The sequence below is a fragment of the Notamacropus eugenii genome, chromosome 1 (genome assembly GCF_028372415.1).
Source record: "Notamacropus eugenii isolate mMacEug1 chromosome 1, mMacEug1.pri_v2, whole genome shotgun sequence".
NCBI lineage: Eukaryota > Metazoa > Chordata > Mammalia > Diprotodontia > Macropodidae > Notamacropus > Notamacropus eugenii.
The window spans coordinates 520034-546199 of NC_092872.1; the positions used below are offsets into that span (position 1 = coordinate 520034).

Below are 26166 nucleotides of genomic sequence, written 5' to 3' on the forward strand. Positions count from 1 at the left end.
CGAGAGGCCTCGGGGGTGGCCGGGCCGGGGCTCGTGGCAGGGTCCCAGGGGCAGATCCCGGGACCCCGGAGCCTCGCGAACTGAACCCCCACAGCAGAGGGGGGCTCCCGTCGGGCTGGCGCGTCTAGACTCTCGAGGATGCAGACTGGACTTGGGGAGCAGCGCCCCGCGGAGCGCGAAGGCCCTGCAGGCCCCCACAGCCCAGGGGCGGCCCCGGAAGCCTCGACCTGCGAGCCTGGAGGCTTGTGTCGCACTCCTCCCGTCCGGGCCCCTGCGTGCTTGTCGGTACCGTACCGCCAGCACCGGTTCTGAAGAGAGCAGGGACGGGCAGAAGGGGAGGGCCCGCGCTCGGGGCAGTTCCCCGCCGGCCCGCAGGGGGGCGCTGGGAGGGAGCGGCGCCGTGAGGGAAGGGGCGGCCCCTCTCTGCCGGGAGGAGGTGGGGCGGGACCCGGATGGCGCGCGGCCTGACTGAGGCTGAGGCCCGAGCTGGCGGACGCGGGCTGAGGCAGACGAGGAGGCGGCCATGGCCGCTCGGGCGCCTGCTCCGGTAAGAGCGGCCGCGCCGGGCCGCGGAGGCCGGGGCGAGGCAGGCGGAGCTCCCCGGGAGGGCGCGGGCCTGCGGGAGGGACAGCTCCGGGCCTCCGGCCCATCCTGGGAGGGACGTGGGAGAAGCTCTCGAGGCCTCCGCCCCTCCCCTTCCCGAGAGGGAAACTGAGGCCCTTCCCAGGACAGCGCCGAGCCGAGGCGAGACTGGAACCCAAGCCTCCCCGCCCCAGCGCGGCGGCCCGCAGGGAGGTGGGGGGAGCTGGAGCCCGGCCCTTCGGGGGGAGGGAGCGCCCGGTGCCCCGGGAGTGGAGCCCCAGCGCCCAGGGCGGCCCCTTGTTGGCTGGCCCCCCTGGGGGGTGGGGGGGATGGGCGGTCCTGAGCGGGTGCTGCGTGTTCCAGGTGCCCGTGACGTTCGAGGACGTGACCGTGTATTTCACGGAGCAGGAGTGGCGAGGCCTGCAGGCCTGGCAGAGGGAGCTCTACAAGCACGTGGTGGCGGTCAACTACGAAACCTTGGTCTCCCTGGGTGCGGTATTGTCCCGAAGCCCGGTTCTGAGTGACTCTTTTCAGACTGTTTTATGGGTGGCTTTTTTTGTTAGTTACTTGTCAGGACCCCCGCCCCCCAGCCCCTCAGACCCAGGGGTTCACAGCACATTTAACACTCACCTCTCCGCAGGGGGGCTCCCCCCATTTACATCTGCAACCCTAGGGCTTGTCCTGGTGGTAAGCTTCCAACCCACTCAGCTGCTTCTGCGTAACCTCCGCAGGCGGTGCCGTTCCCAAGCCGGACCTGATCGCCCGCATGGAGCAGGGCGAGGAGCCCTTCCTCAGAGACCCTGATGGGCACCGCGGCCCGCAGCTTTGTGGTGAGTGCGAAGGGCGAGAGCTGGCCTGGGCAGCGTGTCCGGCCCGAGAGTGGCCAGGGCCCGGACCCAGACAAGACCAAACCTTTCCTGAGTCCGCGGGTCTCCGATGTCATTTTTTCACTCTTGGTTACTGACTTCCAGTGAGCGGTAAGGCAGGGAGCAGGAAAAAGGAGGTTTAAGGGGCTCCCGGTTGTCCCTGTGGTTCGGGAGGAGGAGAGTTTGATGAGATTCCTGCCATCTCTTTTACTTAAATAAAAGACCCCGAAATAAAATAGGTTAAAAATCCAAAAATACGGACAAGATTATATCTCATAGGGGACAGGGTTGAGCCCTTATCTGATTTCCTTTCCCAGTTCTGCCACTGGTAGCCAGTGTTCTAGACCCTTGTGCCCCAGATCATCTAGACTGGAAGGAGAGGGCGGGGGAGCCAGTACTGACATACCCCCTTCTGAATGTAAGAAGTCGGGCAGAATGGGGCTAGATGGTCCCCCTCCTAATCTTTCTCTTCCCATGACCCTTAGACAGGCAACTAAACCACCTAGGCAGCTAGGTGGCACAGTAGATAGAGCAGTGGGCTTTGGAGTCAAGAAGACCTGGGTTCAAATTCAGCCTCAGGCACTTATTAGCTGCGTGACCCTGGGCAAGTCATTTAACCTCTATTTACCTCAGTTTCTTCATAAAATGAGTAAAATAATAAATACCAGCCTCTCCCGGAGTTATCGGAGTTATCGTGAGGATCAGATGAGATATTTGTAAAGCCCTCGGCACAGTGCGTGACATCCATAGGTGCTATTAACTTGTTAGCTGTTATTGCTGTTATTATTATTGCCACCTAGAGCTGTGGGACTTTGAGCAATTCCACTCTGTTTACTCACTTGCATCACATGCGAAGCACTTTATATATTCATTACTTCACTGAGTTGTTGTGAAGGCCAGATAAGGTAAAATGTTTAAAGTGTTTTATAACCCTGAGATGCCACTAATATGTTATCACAGATTAATTGTAGGGAAAGTAAATAAAAACTTTAAAATGATAACATAGCATTTCAGTATTCATGATTTATTATTCTTATTTTCATAAACTTTGGCTAAACCTGCTTACCCATCACAGAGTGTGGGAAAATCAATCACAGTTTCTGAGTAATTCCCCTGTGCTCATTTCATAAGTTTCCACTTCCACCTCCTGGGGATTTATCATTCCTCCAGCACTGCATCTTCCTGGAAACTTTCTTGAATATGATGGTGACACTCAGAGGGTAATAATGATCCTGAGTCTCTCTCAAAGACCTTTGTGTAAGTCATTTCACAAATTGGAAAAAGGTGTTCTCACTTCTCCCAAAGCGTTATCCCCTCCACACTTGACTAGCTTCATTCAGGGGGGAAATATACGGACTAACAGGTTTTTGTGTCACTTGACATAGTACCTTAGTACATAGGCCTTAGTGCTGTCATCCTGAGATTTACATCTCTAGTTTCCATCCAGTCTCAGCAATCTAATTATATTCCATTGCATTAATTAAGAAGTGAATTTAGGGGGGGAGTGATTGCCTCTCTGGCAGGGAAGCACAAGACAGCGACTGGATTTTTCACTGCAAGACAAGCCAGAGTCAGTACCTAACTGGGAGAAGGACCTAGAGTGATAAATTCAGTTCCACAAACAATAATTAGTGTTTTACATTTATATAGTGTGTTTTAGGATTTTGTGTGCAATGTCCCATTTGGTCCACACAACAATGCAAGGGGTATTGTCACAGTTTTGCACATGGGGCTCAGAGGAGTTACACAGCTGGTAAATGTCAGAGCTGGGTCCCAAAACCAGATCATCTGACTCCAGAGCCAGTATTCCCTCCCATACAGCCTGCTGGCAGTGCTGAGCTCCATACCAAGCAGACTACAAAGGTAAATAAGACATGTTCCCTGATGATAGCGAGATGCCATCGCGTAAAGAAATGAGCACTGGCCTGAGTGCAAGAGTTCAAATCCTGCCACAGATATTTATTAGTTCCATGACCATGAGCAAGCAACTTAACTTCTCTGAGCTTCAGTGTCCCCATCTGTTATGTGGGGGCACCTATCTCCCAGGATTGTCATGGGGATCAATTAGAAACAGTATGTAAAGCACACTACAAAACTTAGAACACCACTCTTGCAGTTGCGGTTAGCCCCAAATCAAGTCATGAGGACTGATTGGATGTTTTTTATTCCAGGAGACTCTGGATCTTCAACTTCAGGACAACAGGAAAGCCACCATGGACATGACTCTCAGAATCAGAACTGGTCTGAGCCCTTACCATTCCGCTGCAGTGAGTGCAGCAAGGGCTTTACTCACAAGGCCCAGTTAACCAAACACTTTAGGATTCACAGACGAGAGAAACACTTCTGGTGCACACAGTGTAACAAGAACTTTGCTGGAAAATACGAATTACTCCGGCACCAGCTTCTTCATACCGGGGAAAGACCCTTCCAGTGCCCCAAGTGTGACAGGAGGTTCCGCCAAAAGGGGCATCTTCTCCGGCACCAGCGCCTGCACACAGGGGAGAGGCCTTTCCAGTGCCCAGAGTGTGATGAGTGCTTCAGGCTAAAAGCCGACATGAAGGCCCATCAGCGCCAGCACAGGGGAGATAAGCCATTCTCCTGCAATGAATGCGGTAAGAGCTTCACCAAACATTGTTATCTCAATGAGCACATCAGATTGCATACAGGGGAGAGGCCCTTCCAGTGCCCAGAGTGTGGCAAAAACTTTCGAATGAAAGCTGACATGAGAGTCCACCAGCGAAGACACATCACAGCCAGGTCATTCTGCTGCAGCGAGTGCGATAAGGCATTCCCCAAGCAGTCCAAGCTCACAGCCCATGTTAAGGTGCACACCAAGAAACAGCACTACAGGGCCCTGCTCTTCGGACTGATGGACCTTGACTGGGGTTGAGACAAAACCATAATATACAAGGTGTGATTATCAGGTATAACCTAACTCAGAGTCAGTGTTACAGTGGGAAGGGACTTAAGATATTATCTAGAACAATCCCTCTACAACATTTTTAGATTGAGCTGGAACCACATCCCAATAACTTCAAAGCATTCATTCTAGTTCTACATGGAGCAAGCAATCGTTTGGTATCCTGTCCACACAGCATCCCTCCAGCTGTTGTGAGTAAAGTCTGGCTAATAATTTGAGTGACCAAACTGGACCAAATTGTCATCATTCAAAAATAAGGTAAAATTAAGAAGTAGTAAGGAGGCTGTTGGACTCCAAGGGCTTATTAGGCAACAAGGAAAAGCTTACCAAAATGGATCGCCTCTCTGCTGGTAAAATATTCTCACTCTTTGTAAAAGCCTAGAAGTCAGGCCCTGAAAGCCTAAGAGACAACCCTGAGGAAATGTAAGTAAGGAATAGTCAGCATGACAGGGATGGAAATCTTTCCCTTACCTGTCTCAAACATGGATGGGTGAAACTGAACATGCTGAATGAAGATCCTATAAATGTGGTCCCAGTTTCATCCTGTTGCAGTTGAGGAACTTGGTGGGGTTGTTTCCTTGATGTAGTTTGCTACTGACATAACAATAATTGGAGCCTCTCTTAACCTGAGAGCTCATCAGTTGATGTGGAGAGTCATCTGACCGCAGTGAACCCATGCAGTGTCCCCAACTTGTGCAGAGCCCTCTACTGAGGGAGGACGCAGTAGAAATAGGAGACATAGTCCCTGTTGACTCAGTCTAACGAGTAGATTCCTCAAATATAGTGACTCTAGGATCACTTACAAAGAAACATGACCACAGGCAAATATATGCAAACATATCTTGGTAGTTCCCATGGACATAAGAGCTCTGAAAACACCAGCTAACATTATCAGACTTTACCTGAAAAGCCTGCATGGAGGATTTTATGCTGGGTTAACTAGGCAGGCGAAAGGTATCTGAGGCAGGGGAAGTAGACTGCAGAAACCCATCAAGACCAGCTTTAGCTGAAGAAAACTGACCATGAGTAGTGTTAAGGTTTTGGAAGTAGGGGTTTGGCACTAAAACCTGGGGCTCAGGAGGTTAAATTTGATATAATACGGAGGCACTGTGGTGGATCAAATAAAGGACCTTTGAAGTCTGAGGGTTTAAATCTGCACTCTGGCATTTATTAGTTCTATAACCACGAACATGTTATTTAACTGAGAATATCAGTTATCTCTTGTATAAAATGTAGATAATCCCTATAGACATACCTCACAGGTTTTGTGGACTCAAATTCACTGATGCCTATAAAGCACTTTATAAACCTTACAGCACTATATTATTTGGCAAAGGCCAAGTAATCACTTTTGGAAACTTGTCTAATTTCTCTGCTGTGCATTTTTGGCCCAGTGACCTTTACTTAGGGCATCATTTGAACTAGTGTTTTCAAGTTCCCAGCAAAATCTTTCAGATTCCAGAATGAAGAATAATGATTCCTGGAAATTTGTCAGGGATTCATGAAATTATGAGTTATTCTGTATTTTTCATAACATTTTATGTTTTTAAATAATAATGAGTTACCATAATAAACGGTGAATCATTTTTCTGTGATAGTGTTTCACTAAACGTCTTGCGGTGTTTTGTTTAAAGCATGTTAATGACAGATTATGGTAATAACCGATTCTATAAATATATATAGGTTTATTATTACTATGAAGTGCCAAATTGTGATGTTGACTTACAACCTCTCTGCCAACAAACTGATTTCCTTTGTCTTTCTTAAAACACTTTTCATACTTCTTATTCAGAATGAGTATCTTTAAAAATTATTTAATGACTAAGAAATATTCAGTAGTATTAGTAGCCCTTCGTAACCTAGCCCCCTGCTACCTTTCCAGCTTTCTTAGACCTTGTTCCCTGACAAATACTCTGATCCAGGGACTCACCTCCTTGCTTGTTGTTCCACTAACAAGACTCTGTCTCGGCTGTGGACATTTTATCTGGCTGTCCCCCACACCTAAAATACTCTCCCTCCTCATCTCTGCTTTGGCTTCCTTTAAATCCCAAAAAGACAATCCCTCGCCCTCAAGGAACTCACAATCTAATGGAGAAAATAGGCAAACCAAGCAAGTACGTTCAAACAACCCATACACAGGATAAAGAGGAAATAAATAGGAGAGGCAGGGCACTGGAAACAGGCAGACATGAGGGAAAGCATTTCAGCCTGAGGATCATGGGACGGAGTCTCAGAGCTGACCCAGGCCAGTGGGTTAGGAGAGAAAAGGCAGGGGGACGTGACAGCTCTCTGCAGTTGGTGGAAGAGGAATTAGACTGATTCTTCTACCTGACACCAGAGGGCAGACCTAGGAGCAATGAGTGGGAGCCGCAAAGAGGGAAACTGAGGCTCGGAAGGAGGAAAAGGCTTCCTGGCAGTCAGGATGAGCAAAGGCTGCACGTCCACCTCAAGGCACGCGCTGCCAGGGATTCTTGTTTAGGGAGAGGTGGCACTGCAAGGGCACCTGAAGTCACCTCTGAATCTGGGAGGCTTGTGTGGGGGCGAGGGTGGTTGGGTTGGGTTTTTACCGTACACTGGAGGCCACGGGAAACTTGGGGAGAATACTGAGCAGGGGATCCACGTGGTCAGTCTGGAGGGGGCAGAGACTGGACGCAGAGGAACCAGTGGGGAGGAAAGAGCCGTGAAAACAGCCAAGCGGGGCGGGTGGGCGTGGGAGGAGCACGAGGAGGACTCCCAGGCTGGGACCCCGAAGAACCAAAAGGCGGGAATGAAATGCCTTTTAAGTGCGCTGCCTTGGAGATGTCTGGGACACGGAAGAGGTCTGGGGGTTACAGAGAGCGTCCAGAAAACGCTCCCTCCTACAGCTTCCTGACAGGGCCGTGCAGCCTTCGCCTGAAGACCCCCCAGCGGCGAGGCAGCCCTAACCCCAAGCCTCGGCCCTGCCTGGGCCAGCCTTCCGGGAGCCACCATCCCGACTGCGCCCGCTGGGCATCCACCGAGATGCAGGGCAGTAACACGAGGCCCGCCCGGTCCAGCAAGCCTGCGGGTTCCGCACGTGCCGCCCAGACCCTTCAATCGAATTAAACCGCGTGCGCCACGGCCGGCAGTGCGTCAGGGCTGCAGACCGGGGGGAACCCGCAAAGGTGGGGGTCATCGAGGGGCTGTAAGGAACGCGTCTCCAGGACGGCGCGGCGGGGGGTCTGGCCCAGAGGCGCCCGGGCCCCGCTGGGAGGCTGGGACCGCCAGCTCCTCGTGCAGAAGGAGGGGAGAAAGGGGGCGGGGTGCTAGGAGGCTGGGAAGCCCGAAGGGGGCGGGGCCGAGAGAAGCCCGGGCAGGAGGAGGGGCGGGGCTAAGAGAAACTTTGGCAGGAGGGGCGGGGCCGAGAGAAGGAAGCCCGCGCAGGAGGGGCGGGGCGGGGAGAGTTAGAGTAGGGGCGTTCCCTCTCCCGCCCCCGGGCGGGGCTGTGGGGGCGGAGCTTGGGGAAGGGGCGGCCCCTCCGTGCGGCCGGCGGGGCGCGTTCCCGATGCCGCTCTTGGCCCAGCGCGCGGTTCCCCCTGACCGCCGGGCCGGGCTCGGAGCTCCGCGCTCCGCGCTCCCGGCCCGAGGAGACCTAGAGGCCATGGCGCCGGGGGCGCCTGCTCCGGTAAGAGCTGCGAGGCCGGGCCGCAGAGGCCCGGGGCGAGGGAGGCGGAGCTCTCGGGAAGGGTCTGCGGCCTGCGGGAAAGACAGCTCCGGGCCTTAGCGTACGGCACCCGAGGAGCCCAGATCCCGAGCTGGAAGGGACCTGGGAGGAGCACCGAGGCTTCACCCCCCTCCGTTTTACAGAGGGGGAAACTGAGCCCTCAGCTAACAACACCGAGCTGACGCGGAATTTGAACCCAGACCCCATCCCCCGCCCCAGGGGGCCTGGGCTCCGAGGTGGGGGGCGGCTGAGCACGTGCGGCCACACAGCCCGTCGTCATTTACGAAGCACCTACTGTGTGCCAGGCACGGTGCTGCTGAGCTCTGGGGGTACAAAGACAGGACAGACAACCCCCGCGGGGGAGGATCGGGAGACTCCCCTAAACGCGCCCCGGACCTGGTGGAGTGGAGAGGGTGGCATTGAAGCCGGGCCGCGGGAAGCCTGGAGGCGGGAGGGGGCCAGGAAGGGGACGGACAGGGGTAGGTGCAGGGGTTCCATGGTCAGAACTGAGCCGAAGGCACCCCCAGACCCGAGGGGGGAGACACCCCCCTCCGCTTATTTCAGCACCAGAGGAGAAGAGGGGGCAGCGTGAGCAGTCCTGGGCGACAGATGGGACTTAGGGGTGAGTGAAACGTCGGTGATGACCCTGCACGTAACAGGGAGGCTAAGAAGGGGGCACTTAGGGGAGAAGAGAGGGGGTTCAGTTTCGGGTGTCTTGGGGACAGCCGGTTCCGGTTGTCCAGCAGGCGCTTGGAAGCGTGAGGCTGGAGGTCCACCCCATTTCACTGGGTGATCGATCTCATCAGGTTTCTAGGCAAGTTCAGGCTGAATACGTAGATCTGCAAGTCATCTGCACAGAAATGGTCATGAATCTGTGGAAGCTGATGAGATCACCAAGAGAAACAGTAGAGAGAGAGAAAAGAACCTAGGGCGAGCCTGGGGGACACCTGTGGTCAGCAGGGGGACCTGGATGAAGATGCAGCCAAGGAGACTGAGAAGCGGTCAAGTCCGGTGGGAGAGAACCAAGGAGGAGCAGCGTCATGGACACCTAGAGAGAACCGACTGTCAAGGAGAAGACCATGATGGACAGGGTCAAGAAGGATGAGAACTGAGAAGACTCTGGCAATTAAGAAACTGGTAACTTTGGAGAGACCAATCTCGGTTGAATGACGAGGACAAAAGCCAGGCACAGATTGTAGAGAGGCAAGATATATAGGACAGTAGCTAACTCAGAGACTCCAGAGGGGACAGTTTATCGGAGAAGATGGTGTCAGATGAGATGGGATCCAAAGTGCGTGCAGAGGGGACTGCCTTTGCAAGGAGAAAGGCCATCTCTTCATGTGACAGAGAGGTGAAGGACATGGCATCTTAGTGAGGTGAGATGAGAGAAAAAGTACATGGTCCCAGCAAATGACCTCAGCAAGCTTCTCAGCTGAGAGAAGATGGACAGATGGAGCTATGGGGCAGGGAGAACAAGTGAAAGTCCGTAACTTTGGGGAAAGGGAGAGAGGGGAGAGATCACCATTTCTGTGCTCCAGGGGCAGAGGCTCCAAAGCCTTGGGTTGGGAATTTCAAGCAGGGATGGAGCTAGGGATCCTCATCACCTACCAGAGAGGTCGAGTGATTTTTCTGAGGTTCTCGGGTTAGCTCCCTGCAGTTTACCTCAACACACCTTTCACACACTGCATCACCTTGCTTAACCATTAGCTGCCCACATTGTTGCTACCACACCCTTGGGAAGAAAAGCCTTACAGTCTTGGAAGATGAGCCCCCAGGCCTTCTGCTTGTTGTCAGTGATAAAAGTATTTAACATGTACCTGGTGGGAATCAGTTTATAGAATGTACCTTGTGTGAAAGAAATGACATAGAAAAAGGTATTTTCTGAATTGGTGATGCCAAGTGACAGTAAGACTCATGCTTGTGGTTCCAGGTGGCTGTGACATTTGATGATGTGACCATGTATTTCACGGAGCAGGAGTGGGGGACCTTAGAGGAGTGGCAGAAGGAGCTTTACAAGCATGTCACGAAGACCAACTATGAGAACTTGTTCTCACTGGGTAAGATGTTTTCATCAGCACCTTTGAGGGTGTCTAATAAAATTAGATATTGGAATAGACCTCCAAAGATCATCCAACTTTTCTATCCTGGTAGTTGTTCTGGAAACACCATCCTGATGGATGCTTTTCACAATATCACTTTATTTAAAAGTTTTACTGTAACTTTTATTTTCAACACCAATAATTTCCCAGTATTGGTATCCCCTTCCCTTGTAACAAAGAAAAACAGTTAAACAAAACAGCTTCACATACAGTGTATGTAACATTCTGCTCCCCTGTTCTTCTCGGTATTTACTGAGTGGAGGGAAAGGTTTCGTGTCATCTGTTCTTCTGAATCAAGATTGAACATTGCAATTAATCTGAATTCTAAGTCTTTTTAATGTTTTAATTTATGTAATTGTCACTACATATATTGCTCCCCCAATTCTACCATTTCTACAAGTTTTCCAGTGTTTCTTGGAATACCTCTATCTGTTCCTTATTTTTTATAGAGTTTTTCATCACCTGTTCACCACTCAATGGGTGCCTGTCTTGTTTCCGTTTTTGTGTCAACACAGAAATTGGTGTTCCAAATATTTTAGTATATATGGGGTAAAGTTCGCATTTTAGAGCTTTTGTAAACATCTTTGGACCTTAATGACTAGATGCATAGAGAGTAATATTATTCAATTCAATAAACATTAGAAGTATAAGATACAATGCAAAAGGGAAAGAATAAACTTCAATAGCGGTCATCATTATTTAATGGAATCACCTAGAATTTAAAAAAATTTGTTCACTGTCCCTACACAGGCTGTCACACTAATGGAACTTGGCCTCCCTGTCACTTCAGGTCTATAACATGTTCTTTATACCCTATAGCATCTTTTTTTTTCCAGTAATGTTTACTGAACTTGGCTAACATTAACCTCTCCCAGTCATGGGGTCTCAGGTGCAGTTGCAAATCATCTCACCGTTTCTCATTTAACATAGTTGGTGCATTGTAACTCACAAAAGTTTCCCCCAATATGTCCAACAAGAATTCCATATACCCCTTGTGTCTATCGAAGCAAGGTGGAGGAACATTAACTCCACTAGTCAGTCAGTGGATTAATGCTTGTTTCATGCCTACTGTGAAGGGCACTTTATTAAATTTTATAGGGAATACATAGTAGTATGAGATACAATATGTATTGGTCCTCAAGCAACTTGTGTTCTGTTTGGAGAGATCATTAACAGGCTATAAATATATAAAGACAAATATCAGTACAAAAGATTAATGACAGTTTGCTGCAACAATAAAATACATGTCAGGAGGCTGTACCTGATTGTCAGACACGTATTATAACTGCAGCAAATTTACAGGGAAAGAAGAAATAATTGTGGTCTCAAGTACACTGGAAAGGGTACACACAGGAGGTTAGTCAGGTTTAAAAATACAGATATTTGATGAACAAAAGTTGGAGAAAGACCAAAGAGGATGTAAAATGAATAGTGGCCAATAATTTGAGCCATTAAAAGACATTTCCTGACAACTGAGTTACTGACTATGAAGGAACTCGAAAAACAAAAATAATTATAACTGATATTATACAATTAATGTGCACAAAAGGTGTGAAGGAGTTAACTCAAGGACAGCTTAGAACCAGATAAATTGGGTTCACTCTAGGAACCTAATGCTAGGGTGCTGACAATCATTCTCTTCTACAGCACCATAAAGTCCCCATTTATTATCGATGTTCCCAAAACTTGTGCTTCTAGGGCTCTTAAGAAAATTTAACTTAATTTCTGTTTTGTGGCCTTTGCCATTTCCAAGGCTATGCTATTTCCAAACCCGACTTGATAATCCAGATTGAACGAGGGGAAGAGCCATTCATCAGAAATCAGGGACGCTTGGGCACAAGAGAACTGGCTGTTGGTTCCAGTACTGATGGGCATCTTGACATGAAGAGCACACAGGGGCAGCTGTTTTCTGGTAAGAAGAGGTGAAGGGCATGGCACTGAGGATGACATGTTCAGATTCTCTTCCTTCTGGGACTTTAATTGCCCTCTTAGGTCCAGCTGAGCTGGAGTTTGATGTCAGGGCAAGACTGGGCTTTGAGGGGGCAGGTAAAGAGATCGGCTGTCCAGAGCTCCAGACCCCAAACAACTTCACTGTCACATGTGCCATACACAGATAGCAACTCTGTCCTGTTTTTCTTATAATCAAGAAACCCAAGATTCTGGAATCTGAGAAGGAAAAGCAATCCTGTAAATATGAAGTCAAATGTTAGCCTCAGGAGAGCAGATTACATCGTACACTGTTGGCTTCATTATTGATTTTCTAGTTGCTTAAAGTATCATTTCCTTTCCGTGATCTTTTTCATATATATTTTCATTGTGTTTATTCTTTTAGTTCTGCTTATTTAACTCACCAATAGATAAAAATCTTCTCTTTTCCCTGAATTCCTCATCATCAACATTTCTTAAATTCGGTAGAACTCTACTACATTCGTATACTGTCGGGGTATTTTCTAGCCATTCCCCACTTGATGGGCACCCATTTTGTTGACAGCTTTTTGCTACCAAAAAAAAAGCGCTGATATAAATATTGGTCTCACACACACACAGAAAAACCACAACCTTTATCTGGCATAGTAAACAGGAATTTCCTACCTCTTTTCTACCCACCTATACCAAATGACTAATATTCAACATTCATTTGATAATCACTGCTACTTGGTGAAGGGCACTTTGAATTCTAAAGTTACATGGAAATATATCTGACTAAAACTGTTTGTCACCGTAAACTACACAGTACTTTTCAAAGAATTTGTCTATTTAGGGATACCTAGAATGTAAACAAGCAGGACATAAATATTCGAAAATGCAAATAACAATTCACTACGTCAGTATAGGAGAGCTCAGGAGGCAGCTCTGGGTGGAGGCAGCATATCTGGTGACAAGTGCTGTGAATGTTCAGGTGAGGGAGAGAGCACTGTTGTCGGGAGGAGACTCTGGAAAGACTTCACAGAGGCATCGGGAAGCTTTCAAAAGCAAGCTTGGAGTACAAAAGTTGCAAGAAGTCCAAAGAGCATATGAAATGACTAACAGCTGACAGTAGCCAGAAAATCTGTGATCACCTTCATGGTGATGGTTTGGGGAAAATATAAGCATCTTATGTGCTTATATTTTGTTTGCTTTATTATTTTGTTCGTTCTATTTGTGTCTGTATACCTGTCATAGAGTACACATTTAATAAACATTTATTGACTTGATTAGGATAGAAGCTAGATTTGAAGGGATTACGATGACAATCTGAACCTTGGCAATCTCTGCTTATCAAATTCCCCATCTCTAGTACTACCTTTCAGTATTGGAAGCCTAACTCAAGGTCCAAATCATTCTTTCCACCTTTCTTTTATACTTTACAACTTGCCTTCATAGACTGTCTAGGGACAGCGTGGTGTAGTAGAAACTGAGCAGGACCCAGAGAAGGAAGAATTAGGAAAGCCAGGTTTGAATGGTAGTTCCATTATAGACAGTATGGGCCTTGAACAAACAAATTATAACATGTCTGTGAGCCTGTTTCTTCATCTGTAAAATGGGGACAATGTACTTGGATGCCAATTTCACAAGGTTGTGGTACATAGAATGTTTTTAAAACCATAATTTTGAATTTGGGGAGGGAATGCTGTGTCCTAGTTCTGAACGGCATAGTCTCATCCCACTGAACCAAATAGCAGTGACAACTGCCTCTAAGAACACTGCTGAGAACATTTCAGCTGCGGTCAGTTACTTTCAAAGCATAGTGATTGGAAGATGTGTTTTGTGACAGCCCAGCTCATCTTGAATCCCCTCAAGTCATTCTCTAGGAATTCTTATAACAAAAATAATTTTAGTTGACTTTATTAAATCAACATAAACTGCACAGTCCTTTTAGAGGAGAAATCAAACAACTCTTTGGCAGTTACGAGTCAAATGAGTTAGATTCACTCTGCTACAGTATGAGCAGTTGTATGCTGCTTTATAGCACGTACAACCCAGATTTTTGTATGTGTTCCTATCCCTTGCACCTCTAATGTAAGCTGAAGGAAAAGAAACTTAATTGCTTCTTTGTGGCCTCTGTCCAGGCTGTGCCATCCCTAGACCAGACTCAGTAACCCAGATTGAAGAAGAAGAGCCACTCATCTGCAATCAAGGGAACTTGGAAACAGAAGACTTTGCAGTCTGCTCCAGTGATCATGAACATCTTGACTTGAAGAGTACAGAGGTGCAGCTGTTTTGGGGTGAGTTAGAAGGGGCAAAAGGAGTAAAAATGAGGACAGCATGTTCTGATTCTCCTTCTCCTTGGACTTAATAAGTCTTCCTTTCATGGTGGGCTGATATCAGGGCAGGACTGAGCTTCAGGAGACCTCATAAAGAAATCACCTAGAGAGGACTACAGACCTAAAACAACACCACGAAACACACCTAGAGGAGCTGTCTTCTGTTTTTCTTAACATGATTGGGAAATCTGAACTCCTGAATTCTGAGAAGTAAAATGAAACCTGCCATTGACTGAGGAGGTCATTGTTCAACATCCTGAAGAAAGATGCTTTGCTGCTGCTTGCCAGTAGATAAATAAGTCAGGAACTCTGTAGAGGATTTCAGATTCTGCCCCCAGAAGAGGAAGGGTTGGCTTCTTAGTTAACTCTGTAAGTTAGGAAGGAGAAGGCACACATTTGGGTTGTTGGGTTTTTTCCTACCTATTAAGCTAATGAGATTTCTCTCATCTTTTTAGTTATCTAGGGTAAGCATACTTGAAATAAAAAAGAAGATCAAAGTCCTAAGATAGGGATAATTGTATCTCTTCCAGAACAAACAGATTGTACTTCTATCTGACTTTCTTTCCTAAGAGTGGGTTCACCACTTCCAGTAACCAAAGTTTTCTGCTGGAAACATTTGTTCCAACGTGAATAAGAACTTGGAGAAAGAACGATCTCAGCAGACTTTGCCTTGGAGCCCAGCTTTGAGTCTGGGCAGGCGGGGAAAAGGCAGACAGTTAGTTCTTCCTTCTCTTCTCATGACCATTAGGCTGCACAGCCTTGTGGAAGGAGAAGTGGACCCAGGAGGACTAGCATGGCACTGCCTGTCCACCTCTCCCTTGCATCAGCTGTGTGACCCTGGGCAACTCAGTCTCTCTGATTGAGAGATTCAGTTTCTCATCTATAAATAAGGAGGTAGTTTCAGTCCCACACAATGTGTTATGTGTGCAATAGCTCCAGGGATTATTACAAACATCAAATAAGGGAATGTATATAAAGTGTGCCATGTAAAGTATGATGTACATGTCGGTTATGACAAAGGGTGAGGAAGGAACTTTCTGTCACTATATCCGTATGAACCAGGCCTGCTGTTCATAAACATTCTCCAGGCCTTCATGTCTGCCTTCAGGGAGAGGACTCTGTGGATTCACACATTTGATAATACAAGACATGTCAGAGCCTTATGTCTCTGGGTCATGTCTCACCTGGTTATGTGCATCCATTTAAACCTTGTCTAAGCAGTATGATTACATTTGATGGGCTCAACTGGAGTTAATGAAGAAGTCAATTTAAGGAAAGAGTGATAGCTTCACTGGGGATGGAATTTGAGGGAGCAGGGCAGGAAACTTCATCATGCTCCCTTTTCGTTCCTCCCCATGTGCTACTGAAGGAAGTCATGAAACTATGATAACCAGGGCTACTACAGAGATCTAGCCTCAAGTGGGCCTTGCCTGCATCAAAGAAAGCCTTTTATTTCAAAGTGTTTCCCTCCTTTCCTCCAAACTTTCTGTTCATTCCTAAATCTCCCATACTCTTTCCTAACCTCATCTCACCCAAGTACCTCACCTCTTACTTTACTGAAGAAATTAAGGGCATAATCTCCCTCTTCTCCCCCTCTTTCTCCAAATCCCATGACAATATCCCTTATTCTCTTTTCCTTGATTCCATTTGGTTGATAATGAGGTGGCGCTTCTAACCCTTGTGACCTTTTTTCCATCCCCTTCTCTCTTCTCCAGCAGACTACCCCTGCTCTCATCTATTCTCACACTTTCTAATCCTCACTTCCTCCCTGTCTACTGTTTCCTCCCCTCCTGCTTCCCAACATGGCCAGTCTCCTCAGTCATCAAAAAACTTTCACTGGTCCTTATGGTTTCCTGCTATATCCCTCCTTTTTTTCCATCTATACTCCTAAAAGCAAAGTGTTTATACTTATTACCTCTTCTTCCTCTCCTCTCAGTCCTCACCCCTTTGCTATCTGGCTTCTCACTTCACTGCACTGTAACTGCTCTTTCTAAAATGATCAATGATTTCCTCCCTTCCAGTTCCAATGATTGGGCTTTTTTTTTTCAGTCTTCATCCTACTCTGTGGATCTGCAGCATTTGACACTGTTGACGACTCTCTCTTCCTGGCTACTCTTTGTTGTTTGGGTCTTTGGGACACCATTCTCTCCTACTCAGTTATTGTGGTTATGTCCCAAGGCTTTACAAAACCTGGCCCGTTTCTCTCCACATTTTTTGTCTCTGTGACTTTATCAGCTTCCATGGATTTAATTATCTCTATGCAGTTGTCTCCAAGATCTAGCTACCCAGCCCCAGTTTCTTTCCTGAGCTCTACAGACTGCATTTTGAACACTTCAGACTGGATTCCCATAGACCTCTCACACCCAAAATGTCCAAAACAGAACTCTTAGCTTCCTACTGACCTCCCTTCTTTTGAACTTTTTTTTCTCCCCTGAGGGTACCACCATTCTTGGATCTTGTTATCCTCAAATTCTCAGTCTCCCTCACCCATATATTTGATGAATTCCTGCAGTTTCTATGTCCATAGCATCTCTTTCCACATATATCATTCTCACTACTTACACACTTACAACCTTAATTCAAGCCTGTTCACCTCTCACTGATATCAATGCAGTGGCCCCATACCTGCTCTCCCTACCTCAGGGCCACTCCAGCTCCAGTCCAGCCTTGGTGTACAGCTGCCAAAGGAAGATTCCATAAGCTCAAATGTTAAACTTCTGTGGTATTATAACTCTTCATAGTCTAACCCTAACCCTTCTTTCCAGGTTCCTTATGCCTTCCTCCTCTTCCGTCGCTGCACAGTGTAACTAAATTGACCTTCTCACCAAGCCCCACACAAAGCTGCATCTCCCTTTACCAGGCCTTTGCACTAATGGCCTTCTATCCCTGGAATATTCTCAGTTCTCACCTTACCTCTGCCTCCTAGAATCCCTCATTTCCTTTAAAACTCATCTCAAACACCACTGTCTCCACAAAGTCTTTCTGGATCCCTCCAGCTACTGGTGCCTTCCCTCCCTCCCTATTTTTGTTTTTAACTCTCTAGTATTTATTGTGTGTTTATTCTGAATATTTTTAAATATGTATTTGTCTCTGCCCACACAATTTGAGCCTCCTTAGAGTACAGACTTGCAGGTTTTTTTGTGTCCCCTGAGCCTGACACATAGTAGGTTCTTAATAAATGCTTGTTGCTTAATTGATTGATCATAGTAAGCTCATAGATTTAAAGTTGCAGGAGACTTTAGCCCATTTACTCCAACTCCCTTATTTATCAGATATGGCAAAGCCAACCTCAGTAAATGCTGGTTGATTCACGTACCCAGGATCACATAGGTAGTAAGCCTTAGAGCCAAGAGTCCCTGGTCCTTCAGAGTTCCTTAGATGTTGTGTAGGGCAGCTATGAATTCCTGACTAGATCTTTGTTTTTAATTTCAGGGGATTCTGGATCTTCAGGATGTGACTCTCAGAACCAGAATTGGTCTGGGCCCTTACCTTTCCGATGTAGTGCGTGCAGCAAAGGTTTCACCCACAAGTCTCAGTTAGCCAATCACATTAGAGTTCATAGGCCAAAAAAACACTTCCAGTGCACTGAGTGTGAAAAGAACTTTGCCCAAAAGTCTCGACTGCTCAGGCACCAGCGCCTACACACTGGGGAGAGACCCTTCCAGTGCCCAGAGTGTGACAAGAGCTTCCCTCAGAAGGTGCATCTGCTCAAGCATCTGCCCCTGCACACTGGGGAGAGGCCCTTCCAGTGCCCAGAGTGTGACAAGAGCTTCGGAGTAAAGGGAGACATGAAGGCCCACCAGCGTCGGCATAGGGAGGAAAAGCCATTTTCCTGCAACGAATGTGGTAAGGGCTTTACCGCCCATCATTATCTCACTGATCACATTAGAATACACACAGGAGAAAGGCCCTTTCAGTGCCCAGAGTGTGGCAAGAGCTTTCGAATGAAAGCAGACATGAAAGTCCATCAGCGAAGACACAGCAAGGCGCAGTCATTCTGCTGCAGTGAGTGCGATAAGGCATTCCCCAAGCAGTCTGAACTCACAGACCACATTAAGGTGCACACCAAGAAACAGCTCTATAAGGGCCTGCTGTATGGGCTGATGGACCTCGACTGGGGTTGAGACAGAAGCTATGGCAGGCAAAGCGTGATTACAAAAGTCGAAGATCATGATCTGGACCAAATTCTACTACATCCTTGGTCATTCAGCTTCTGCTGTAACGGAGTTCACTACCTCATGAGGCAGACCGCTCCATCCTGGCAAAGCTCTCCTTGTTGAGAAGTAAGTGTCTTTGCTTGAAGCAGAATTAGCTTCTCTATAACTTCCGCTTCTTTGTCATGATTTCCTTTGACCAAGCAGAAGATTATCCTATCCACATAACAACTGTTCAGTACAGTCTGGCCAATAAAGTGAGTGATGAAACTGGCTAATGCTGGTTTTGCTTGTTTGTTTTTTCAAAAACAAGCAATAACTAATAAATAATGACATTTGTCTTATATAGCTCATAAGCTGGCTCTAAAGAAGGTACCAAGATGTCACAAATAAGCCAAAGAGTTTCTTCCTGAAAGTCTGAAACTCATCTATTAATAAACTTAAATATGAAATTATCAGGCTGACAAAAATGGAAATCTTTCTCCTGCTAGTTCCAAACCTGAATGGATGATGCTGGTGGTCATCTGGAGAACCTGAAAGAACCTGTAGAATGTGGTCCTGAATGAAGCCAATTGCTTTGAGGCACTGGGGGATGATTTTCCTGCGGTGGTTTATTACTGACAATAAATAGAACATCCCTGAATCTGGGCACATCTTTCAGCTGCCCTGTGTCACATATCCCCTAATTTGAAGCAGTGTCTGTACTAGATAGACAGTAAGGGAAGATGCGATTGAAATAGAAAAAGTGGTATTGCACTCATTCTGAGAAAGATTCCTTCGAATCTGGTGTACATAGGAACATAGAAATCCCAAGGGAAGGTAGGCGAGCACACCTGAGCAATTCGTGTCGACGTAAAAGCTTTGAGAACACCCTGTAAAAGAGTAGGGGAACCCCTAGGTGAAATGTAGCTGGAAAGGCTTCCTGAAGCATTGTGAGCTGAGTTTGAAAGAAATTGGGAAACATTTCCAGCAGGAAAGTATCCTGGGGAAATCTAGCAAGACCAAATTTGTTTAGCTCGAGAAAAGTGACTGTGGGGATAATATTGAGAAGTGAGATTTTTGCAGTGGCACAAAGACACAGAAAGTCAGGTTCAGGGGCTTAGGTTTGAGAGAGACATTATGATGTGGTGGGAAAAAACCACACCAGGATTTGGAGTAGAAAAGGCAGGAAGCTGGATTACTCCCCTGAAATACATCAGCTTTCTGACTATGAGCATGCTATTTACTTTCTCTTCATTTCTACTTCCTCAGTTTAACTCTATCAACTGGAGATAACAATACCTATAGAACTACTTCCCTGGATTACTGTCAGGCTCAAACTAGATAATGTCTGTAAAGCATTTTGCAGCCTTCAAAAGCACTAGGTCAGTGTCAGCTGTTATAAAGAAGAGACGCCTACAAACACTTGTGCAATCACATCCAACTCCTTGCCTCTTCATCCTGGCTTCCCTCTTGTCTACTTGTAGCCCAGGTCCCTACTAAAAAGGACCACAACATCCTAATTTCCCCAAAGTTCTTAGAAAAGAAACTGTCAGAGCCTGAGGTGGCCCTGCTCAAGTAATTATGCAAACAAAGCAATCGTAATTCATTCAGAAAATGTTTACTGAGCATCTTCTGTGTATTAGGAACCCATGGCGTATTCAGTGCACATCTCACCTTAACAGTAACAGACAAGACTTTGTACACCAGTCAAGGTCTCTAAGACTGTCTCTGCCTTAAATCCTCCCATGCTGCAGTCCTCTCCAAATTCAGCTGCAAGATTACTGTTTCTTCAACACTGTCTTACTGCATTATTCCCAAATGGAAGCTTCAGTAATTCCCTATTGCCCTTCTCATAAAATACAGGCTCAGCCCATTTTCAGAGTTTACCATGATCTGGCTTCCTATTAATCCCCCATTCTGGATCATCTCCTCCTCTGCTCGATTTGCTCAGTCCTCATGTGTCTAGGACAGTATTTGAAGGAAATCTCAAAATCCTATCAACTGGACCCAACCCAAACTCTCACTAACTTCAATTAGATCCTAGCTGATGCCCAGAATTCATTTAATTGTTCCTCTTATTGTTCCCTATTATATTATATTCCTTCAAATATTTGTTCCAAATAATCTTCAAACTCCAGGAATATCCATAATATTCAGCAGCTGACCTTTTTCCCACTTAGCTGGGGAGCCTAAAGTCATCTGGCAAAATCTCCACCGTTCCTTGGTTCCAAACATTTCTACACCTATACCTTCCTTTCCACCCTAAGATAGCTGTATCTGCTGCACCTGCATTACTTCACAGCAAGCATTCCTTAAGTATCTATTAAGTACCTCAGTGAAAGAAGTAACCCTCTTCCTTTTAAGGGATCCTGACTCCTACATCCTTGATTTATAACAGAAATCCAACCTCAGGAGGACAATTTCTCCCCTACAACTTGAGTCAGTAGGATGAAGACCTCCCACTCCTGCTTCTAAGACTAGGAGAAGGTAGTGCCATATTTTTTGCATTCTACTTACTGTCCCTTATCAACAACTGCTATGCCCAATATTCCTTTATGACTTTTAGACGAGGTTCATTTAAACCATCTCTAAGTCACTCTCCCATCTCAAGTGATTTTTAGGACCTGGTTCAGTCAACAAGCTCCTATTAAGCACCTACCTTGTGCCAGACATTGAACTAAGTGTTGGGGATCCACCACAGAAAAGTCCCTATCTTCAAAGCCCTTCACAACCTAGCCCCAGTCTTCTTCCCCAACATGTATCATTCAGTCCAGCGACACTGCCCTCCTGTGCAATACACTCCATCTCTCAGCTCTGGTCATCCCCCACACCTGGACCTGGAGCTTTCCCTCTACTCCCACCACTGACCTCTTTGATTTTCTTTAACTCCCAACTAAAATTCCTTTTACCGGAAGCCTTCTCTATTCCCTCTTCATTCCAGCACCTTCCCTCTGTGTTTATTTCCTATGTTTCCAGTACACAGCCTGCTTTGTATACATTTGTTTGCATACTGTCTATCCCGGTTAGATTGGGAGCTCCTTGAAGGCAGGGACTGTCTTTTGCCTCTTTTTGTATCCCAGGTGCTTAGCACAAGTGCCTGGCTCACAACAGGGGTTTAATAAATGTTTAGTGATTGATCAACGTTCAATGTGTTTACATTCTTTTTTAACTTTTAAAATCTAAATTTAATACCAAAAAGAAATATTTCCATATGCAAAGTAGAACAGAAAACAAGATTATATGGAAAATTGTGACTCTATGATGTATAGCTTGCTTTTTAAGAATATTTAATAAATTCAACATTTTTTTCAAAGCTGTCCTATTTGTGTCTCCTTCTTAACTTCTGTTCCCTTTTATGTATTTCTTTAAATGTTTCAATGACCCTCTTTTCTTTTGGAGGATAATGCTATTAGTAGCTCATATCTTCCCCCTAAAATCCTTGCTAGTAAAAAAAAGTTCCAGTTTCTTGCAGCAAATAAGCATAGTAAGGCAAAACAAATCTTACTATTTACCATGTCCAAAAATATAAGCTTAATTCTGAACCTTGGGTCTATCATTAGGTAGCATGATTCATCATCGGTTTCTTGGGAGTGGTTGGGAGAATTCTTAAGTCTTTTAAAGTTGTTTTTCTTGCTAATCATTAAGGTGGTTGAAAGGGTTTTGGAACTGTGAAGAAGGCTAATGATTAAGGAGAAGAAATTTGGGGAAACTTTTTTTAAAGGTTAGAGAACAATTTAGTTTAAGGAGGACATTCTGAAAAAGTACACATGAGAGTGAGAGCTCTAAGGAAGAAAGACTCAAGAAGAAAGTAGTTGGTAAGACAAAAAAAGTAAAAAAAGATAAAATTATAAGAGAAAGATGCTAGTGAGAGAAGGAAAAGAAAGTTGAGTGGGGTTACCTAATTGTTTAGGGGTGCTAACGGTGTGATCACCTGAATTGGAATCACCCACAAGCAGTTTGAAAGACAAAAACTCAGGTTCTTGCCTTAGTGAAGGGAGGAGTTGGTGAGAGCTTGAGAGAAGAGCAATCCTCTTGTTCAGGCTTCCAGCTTGCAGAGAGAAAGAATGCTTTTTCAGACTCTCTTCAGGTTCCTAGAGGAAAAAAAAAAAAACTCATGGTAGAAGCCAAGATGTAAAGGAGCACTCCCTCAGTCATGTTCCTGACCCCAGTTTGGTACACTAGAAACTTGAGATCTGAGACGTTCTTGGTTGAGCTGAGATATTTCACTCTCAGTGAGAGGGATCATTCACTCTAAATATTATCTGGCATATATTCTCATATCTACACCTTCTCTAGATTTCTGTCTGATAGCCATTTGGATACATGGATTATTTGCAATGTAGTATGGAACTGTCGTCTGGTGGGAAAGGGGGTCATGACTTGGATACACAATTTGGGACACTCTTCCATCAAGGGATAGTGATCAAAGCACAATTTGAACCAAAAAAATTTCTCCAGATAAGGGAAGCATGGTTGGATGGATTTTGTCTAAAAGAGATATGGAAAATCTAGTGAATCAATAATGTGATTGTGATATGGCAGTCAAAAAATGTAATGTGATCTTGGGCTAAAATTAAGCACTCAGAGGAGTAGTAAGGAGATGATAATCCCACCATACTGGACCCTAGTCAGACCACATCTGAAATATGTGTTTCTGTTATAGGCAGTGTGTTTTAGGAAGGACACTGATAAACTGAAAAGTATCTAGAGGACAAGGATGGCTAAGAGTACCAACTTAATGCCATAAAAGCATCAGATGAAATTAGTGCTAGACTATGGTACAGTTGGAAGGATTAAGAACTAGTTGGATGGCTGGACCTGAAGAATAGTCATTAACAGGGGTTTTGCCAGCCAGGTGAAGAGAAAATTCAGAAGAATGTGATAGCCAGCTGTCAAATAATTTGAAGGGCTTTCATTTGGAAAATGAATGACACTTTTTTCTTCGTGGCTCCAGCGAACAAATCTTGGAGTAATGCATGAAAGTTACAAAAAGACAAATTGAGTCTTGAAGTGGGAAAACAAGCCAACAATTAGAAATATCCAAATGGGAGATACACTGCCTTTGGAGGTGATGGATTCTACCATGTTGCAGGTCTTCAGGCACTGAATGGTAACTTGTCAGATACATTTCAGTAGGGATCACATTTCAAGTATGGGTTAGGCTAAATGGCCACTGAAGTACTTCCACCTTTGAGATTCTTTGATTTCATATCTTCATCAGGATATATCTCAAATTCAACATGTTCAAAATGAAAATCATTCCATTTCTGCTTATCCTTCATTCTCCCACTTCCCTATTTCTGTTAAAGGCACCAGCAATTTATCCCTTCGCCAGGTTCCCAACATTAGAGACTCCCTGGATCCCTTTCCTCCTCCTTACCCTCGCATATCTAACTACTTGTCTGAATAGTGTTCATTTTAACACAGATATTATCTATTCACCCCCTTCACTCTGTGCATTAGATTGTAAGTTCCTTGAAGACAGGGACTGCCTCTGTTTTTTTTAACTTGTTTCTGCGTTCTCAGCACTTAAATCAGTGCGGAGGCTCTTTAAATTGATGTATATATACATATATACAATGCATAACAGTACATATGTCTTTATATGTAATATTACGCATCGCTGTGTATGTATATCTCTCCTATCTCTTACAGTAGAATGTTAGCTCTTGAAGTCAGACTCGGGTTTTTCTGTCTCTCTAGTGCCTAGTACTGTGTATTTTGCACATAGTAGGTATTTACTAAATTTATCTTGTTTTGTTTTGTTTTTCCAACGAACCAAAAGTGGTGTATGCGGGCCAGCAGTGGGTCAGAACTGGAAGGAAAGGATACAAGGCCATGGGCGAGCCCAGGCAGGAGGGGCGGGGCTAAGAGAAACTTTTTGAAAGGAGGGGCGGGGCCGGGAGAAGCCAGGACGGGAGGGGCGGGGCCGGGAGAAGCCGGGGAAGGAGGGGCGGGGCCGGGAGAAGCCAGGACGGGAGGGGCGGGGCCGGGAGAGCCCGGCCAGGAGGGGCGGGGCCGAGAGAAGCCCGGGCAGGAGGGGCGGGGCCGGGAGAAGCCCGGGCAGGAGGGGCGGGGCCGGGAGAAGCCCGGGCAGGAGGGACGGGGCCGAGAGAAGCCAGGACGGGAGGGGCGGGGCCGGGAGAGGTCCGGGCCGGAGGGGCGGGGCCGGGAGAGGCCCGGGCAGGAGGGGCGGGGCCGAGAGAAGCCAGGACGGGAGGGGCGGGGCCGGGAGAAGCCCGGGCGGGAGGGGCGGGGCCGAGAGAAGCCAGGACGGGAGGGGCGGGGCCGGGAGAGGCCCGGGCCGGAGGGGCGGGGCCGGGAGAAGCCCGGGCGGGAGGGGCGGGGCGGGGTCCTTCTCAGGGGCGCTTTCCTTCCGGCCGCAGGGGGCGCTGTGAGGGCGGAGGGCTGGAGGGTCTCGAGGCGCGGAAGGCCGGCCCCTCCCCTCGGCCGGCTGGGCACGTGTCCCGGGTGCGGCGCGGCTCCCGGCGCTCGGGGCTGGCGGGCGGACGGAGCGCAGAGCCGCTCTGGGACGGCCAGATACCCGGCTCCGGCCGGAGGAGACGAAGAGGCCATGGCCCCGGGGGTGCCTGCTCCGGTAAGACCGGCCCCCGCCCGCCCGGGGCCGGGCCGCAGAGGCCGGAGGCGGGGCAGGAGGCCCGGGACCAGAGGCGGGAGGGAGGCGGAGCCCTCGGAGAGGGCCCGCGGCCTCCGGGAGGGACAGCCCCCGGGCCCTTGGGCCGGGTGCCCGAGGATCCCGGATCCCGAGCTGGGAGGGACCTGGGAGAAGCCGTGGAGGCCCCAGCCTGCGTGTTACAGAAGGGGAAACTGAGGCCCAGAGAGACGGAGTCAGAGCCAATGACCCAAAACTGACGCGGGATTTGAACCCAGGCCTCCCCGACCCCGTGGCCCATCTCCTGGCCCATAGCCTCAGGGTGGGAGGGCAGGGCCGGGGGGACGCTGGCCGTGGCGCCGGGAGAAGGAGGGGAAGGGGCTCGGGGAAGGCCCCGAACCAGCTTTGCCGGGGCGGCCCCGCCGGGAGGCCACGTGGGCTGGGTTTTCTTGGCCGCGCGAGCCGTGAAGTAGAGCTCGGAGCGCCCCGTCCGCCCCCAGCAGGGGGTCTTCCCCGTCCATCTTAAGGCAGTGACCCTCCGATTGTCCGGGTAACGAAGGCAAACACACCGCGCTGTTAGCCGAGGCGCTGACCTGTTTCGAGGGCATCTAGCAGTGCCCGTGGGAGATGCCCGCCTCGCCCAGATAACGCTGGGGGTAGAGAGTGCCCAAGGGCCAGCAGCTGCCAAGAACCGCCACGTTTTTAAATGATGAGTTAACAGCCAGCACCTTATTAGGAGGTTCTTTTCTAAATACCCGCGGAGGTATTTAAAATAAAATGGATTTTGGCGTTCTTGCTCAGAACAAAGCCAGAACTAGGAAAGTTATGGATCAGTAGAAGGCCCCTGGGTAGAGTGCGTGTGCGGGCAGCGTCGGCTGCCAGTTTGAGCCGAAGCTGGTGTAGGTGCAGAGCTGGAATACCCCTTGCTCCCCACCCCCTACCTCGATGACTGTGCGCTCCCCAGCTCCTTGTTCACTGCCTGGGTCAGGGGTTTCAGAAGGCCTCCCCTCGCAGGCTCCTCAGC

At 47.6% G+C, this 26166-nt stretch overlaps 2 protein-coding genes across 4 annotated transcripts in view; both read left to right on the forward strand.

Moving 5' to 3' along the window:
- The first annotated feature begins 425 nt into the window (after positions 1 to 425).
- Positions 426 to 26166, forward strand: part of LOC140530017 (uncharacterized) — a 35366-nt gene continuing 9625 nt past the window's right edge. The window contains exons 1-7 of the mRNA XM_072649165.1: positions 426 to 547; positions 946 to 1072; positions 1314 to 1412; positions 3620 to 4335; positions 6848 to 7071; positions 7233 to 7423; positions 24418 to 25127. Coding sequence (XP_072505266.1) covers positions 524 to 547; positions 946 to 1072; positions 1314 to 1412; positions 3620 to 4335; positions 6848 to 7071; positions 7233 to 7423; positions 24418 to 25127 — 2091 coding nt within the window. The 5' untranslated portion in view covers positions 426 to 523. The remainder of the gene's footprint in view (positions 548 to 945; positions 1073 to 1313; positions 1413 to 3619; positions 4336 to 6847; positions 7072 to 7232; positions 7424 to 24417; positions 25128 to 26166) is intronic.
- On the forward strand, positions 7846 to 21842 carry LOC140530091 (uncharacterized). Of its 3 annotated transcripts, none has more exons than XM_072649337.1 (5): positions 7846 to 8011; positions 9981 to 10107; positions 11903 to 12061; positions 14199 to 14354; positions 17826 to 21842. In XM_072649337.1, exons 1-5 carry the CDS (start codon positions 7892 to 7894, stop codon positions 18515 to 18517), a joined length of 1254 nt encoding a protein of 417 aa, XP_072505438.1. In that variant the 5' UTR covers positions 7846 to 7891; the 3' UTR covers positions 18518 to 21842. The 3 variants fall into 3 exon arrangements, with proteins under 3 accessions (XP_072505438.1, XP_072505454.1, XP_072505447.1); XM_072649353.1 differs by lacking the exon at positions 7846 to 8011 and adding an exon at positions 8022 to 8672; XM_072649346.1 differs by lacking the exon at positions 7846 to 8011 and adding an exon at positions 8764 to 9426.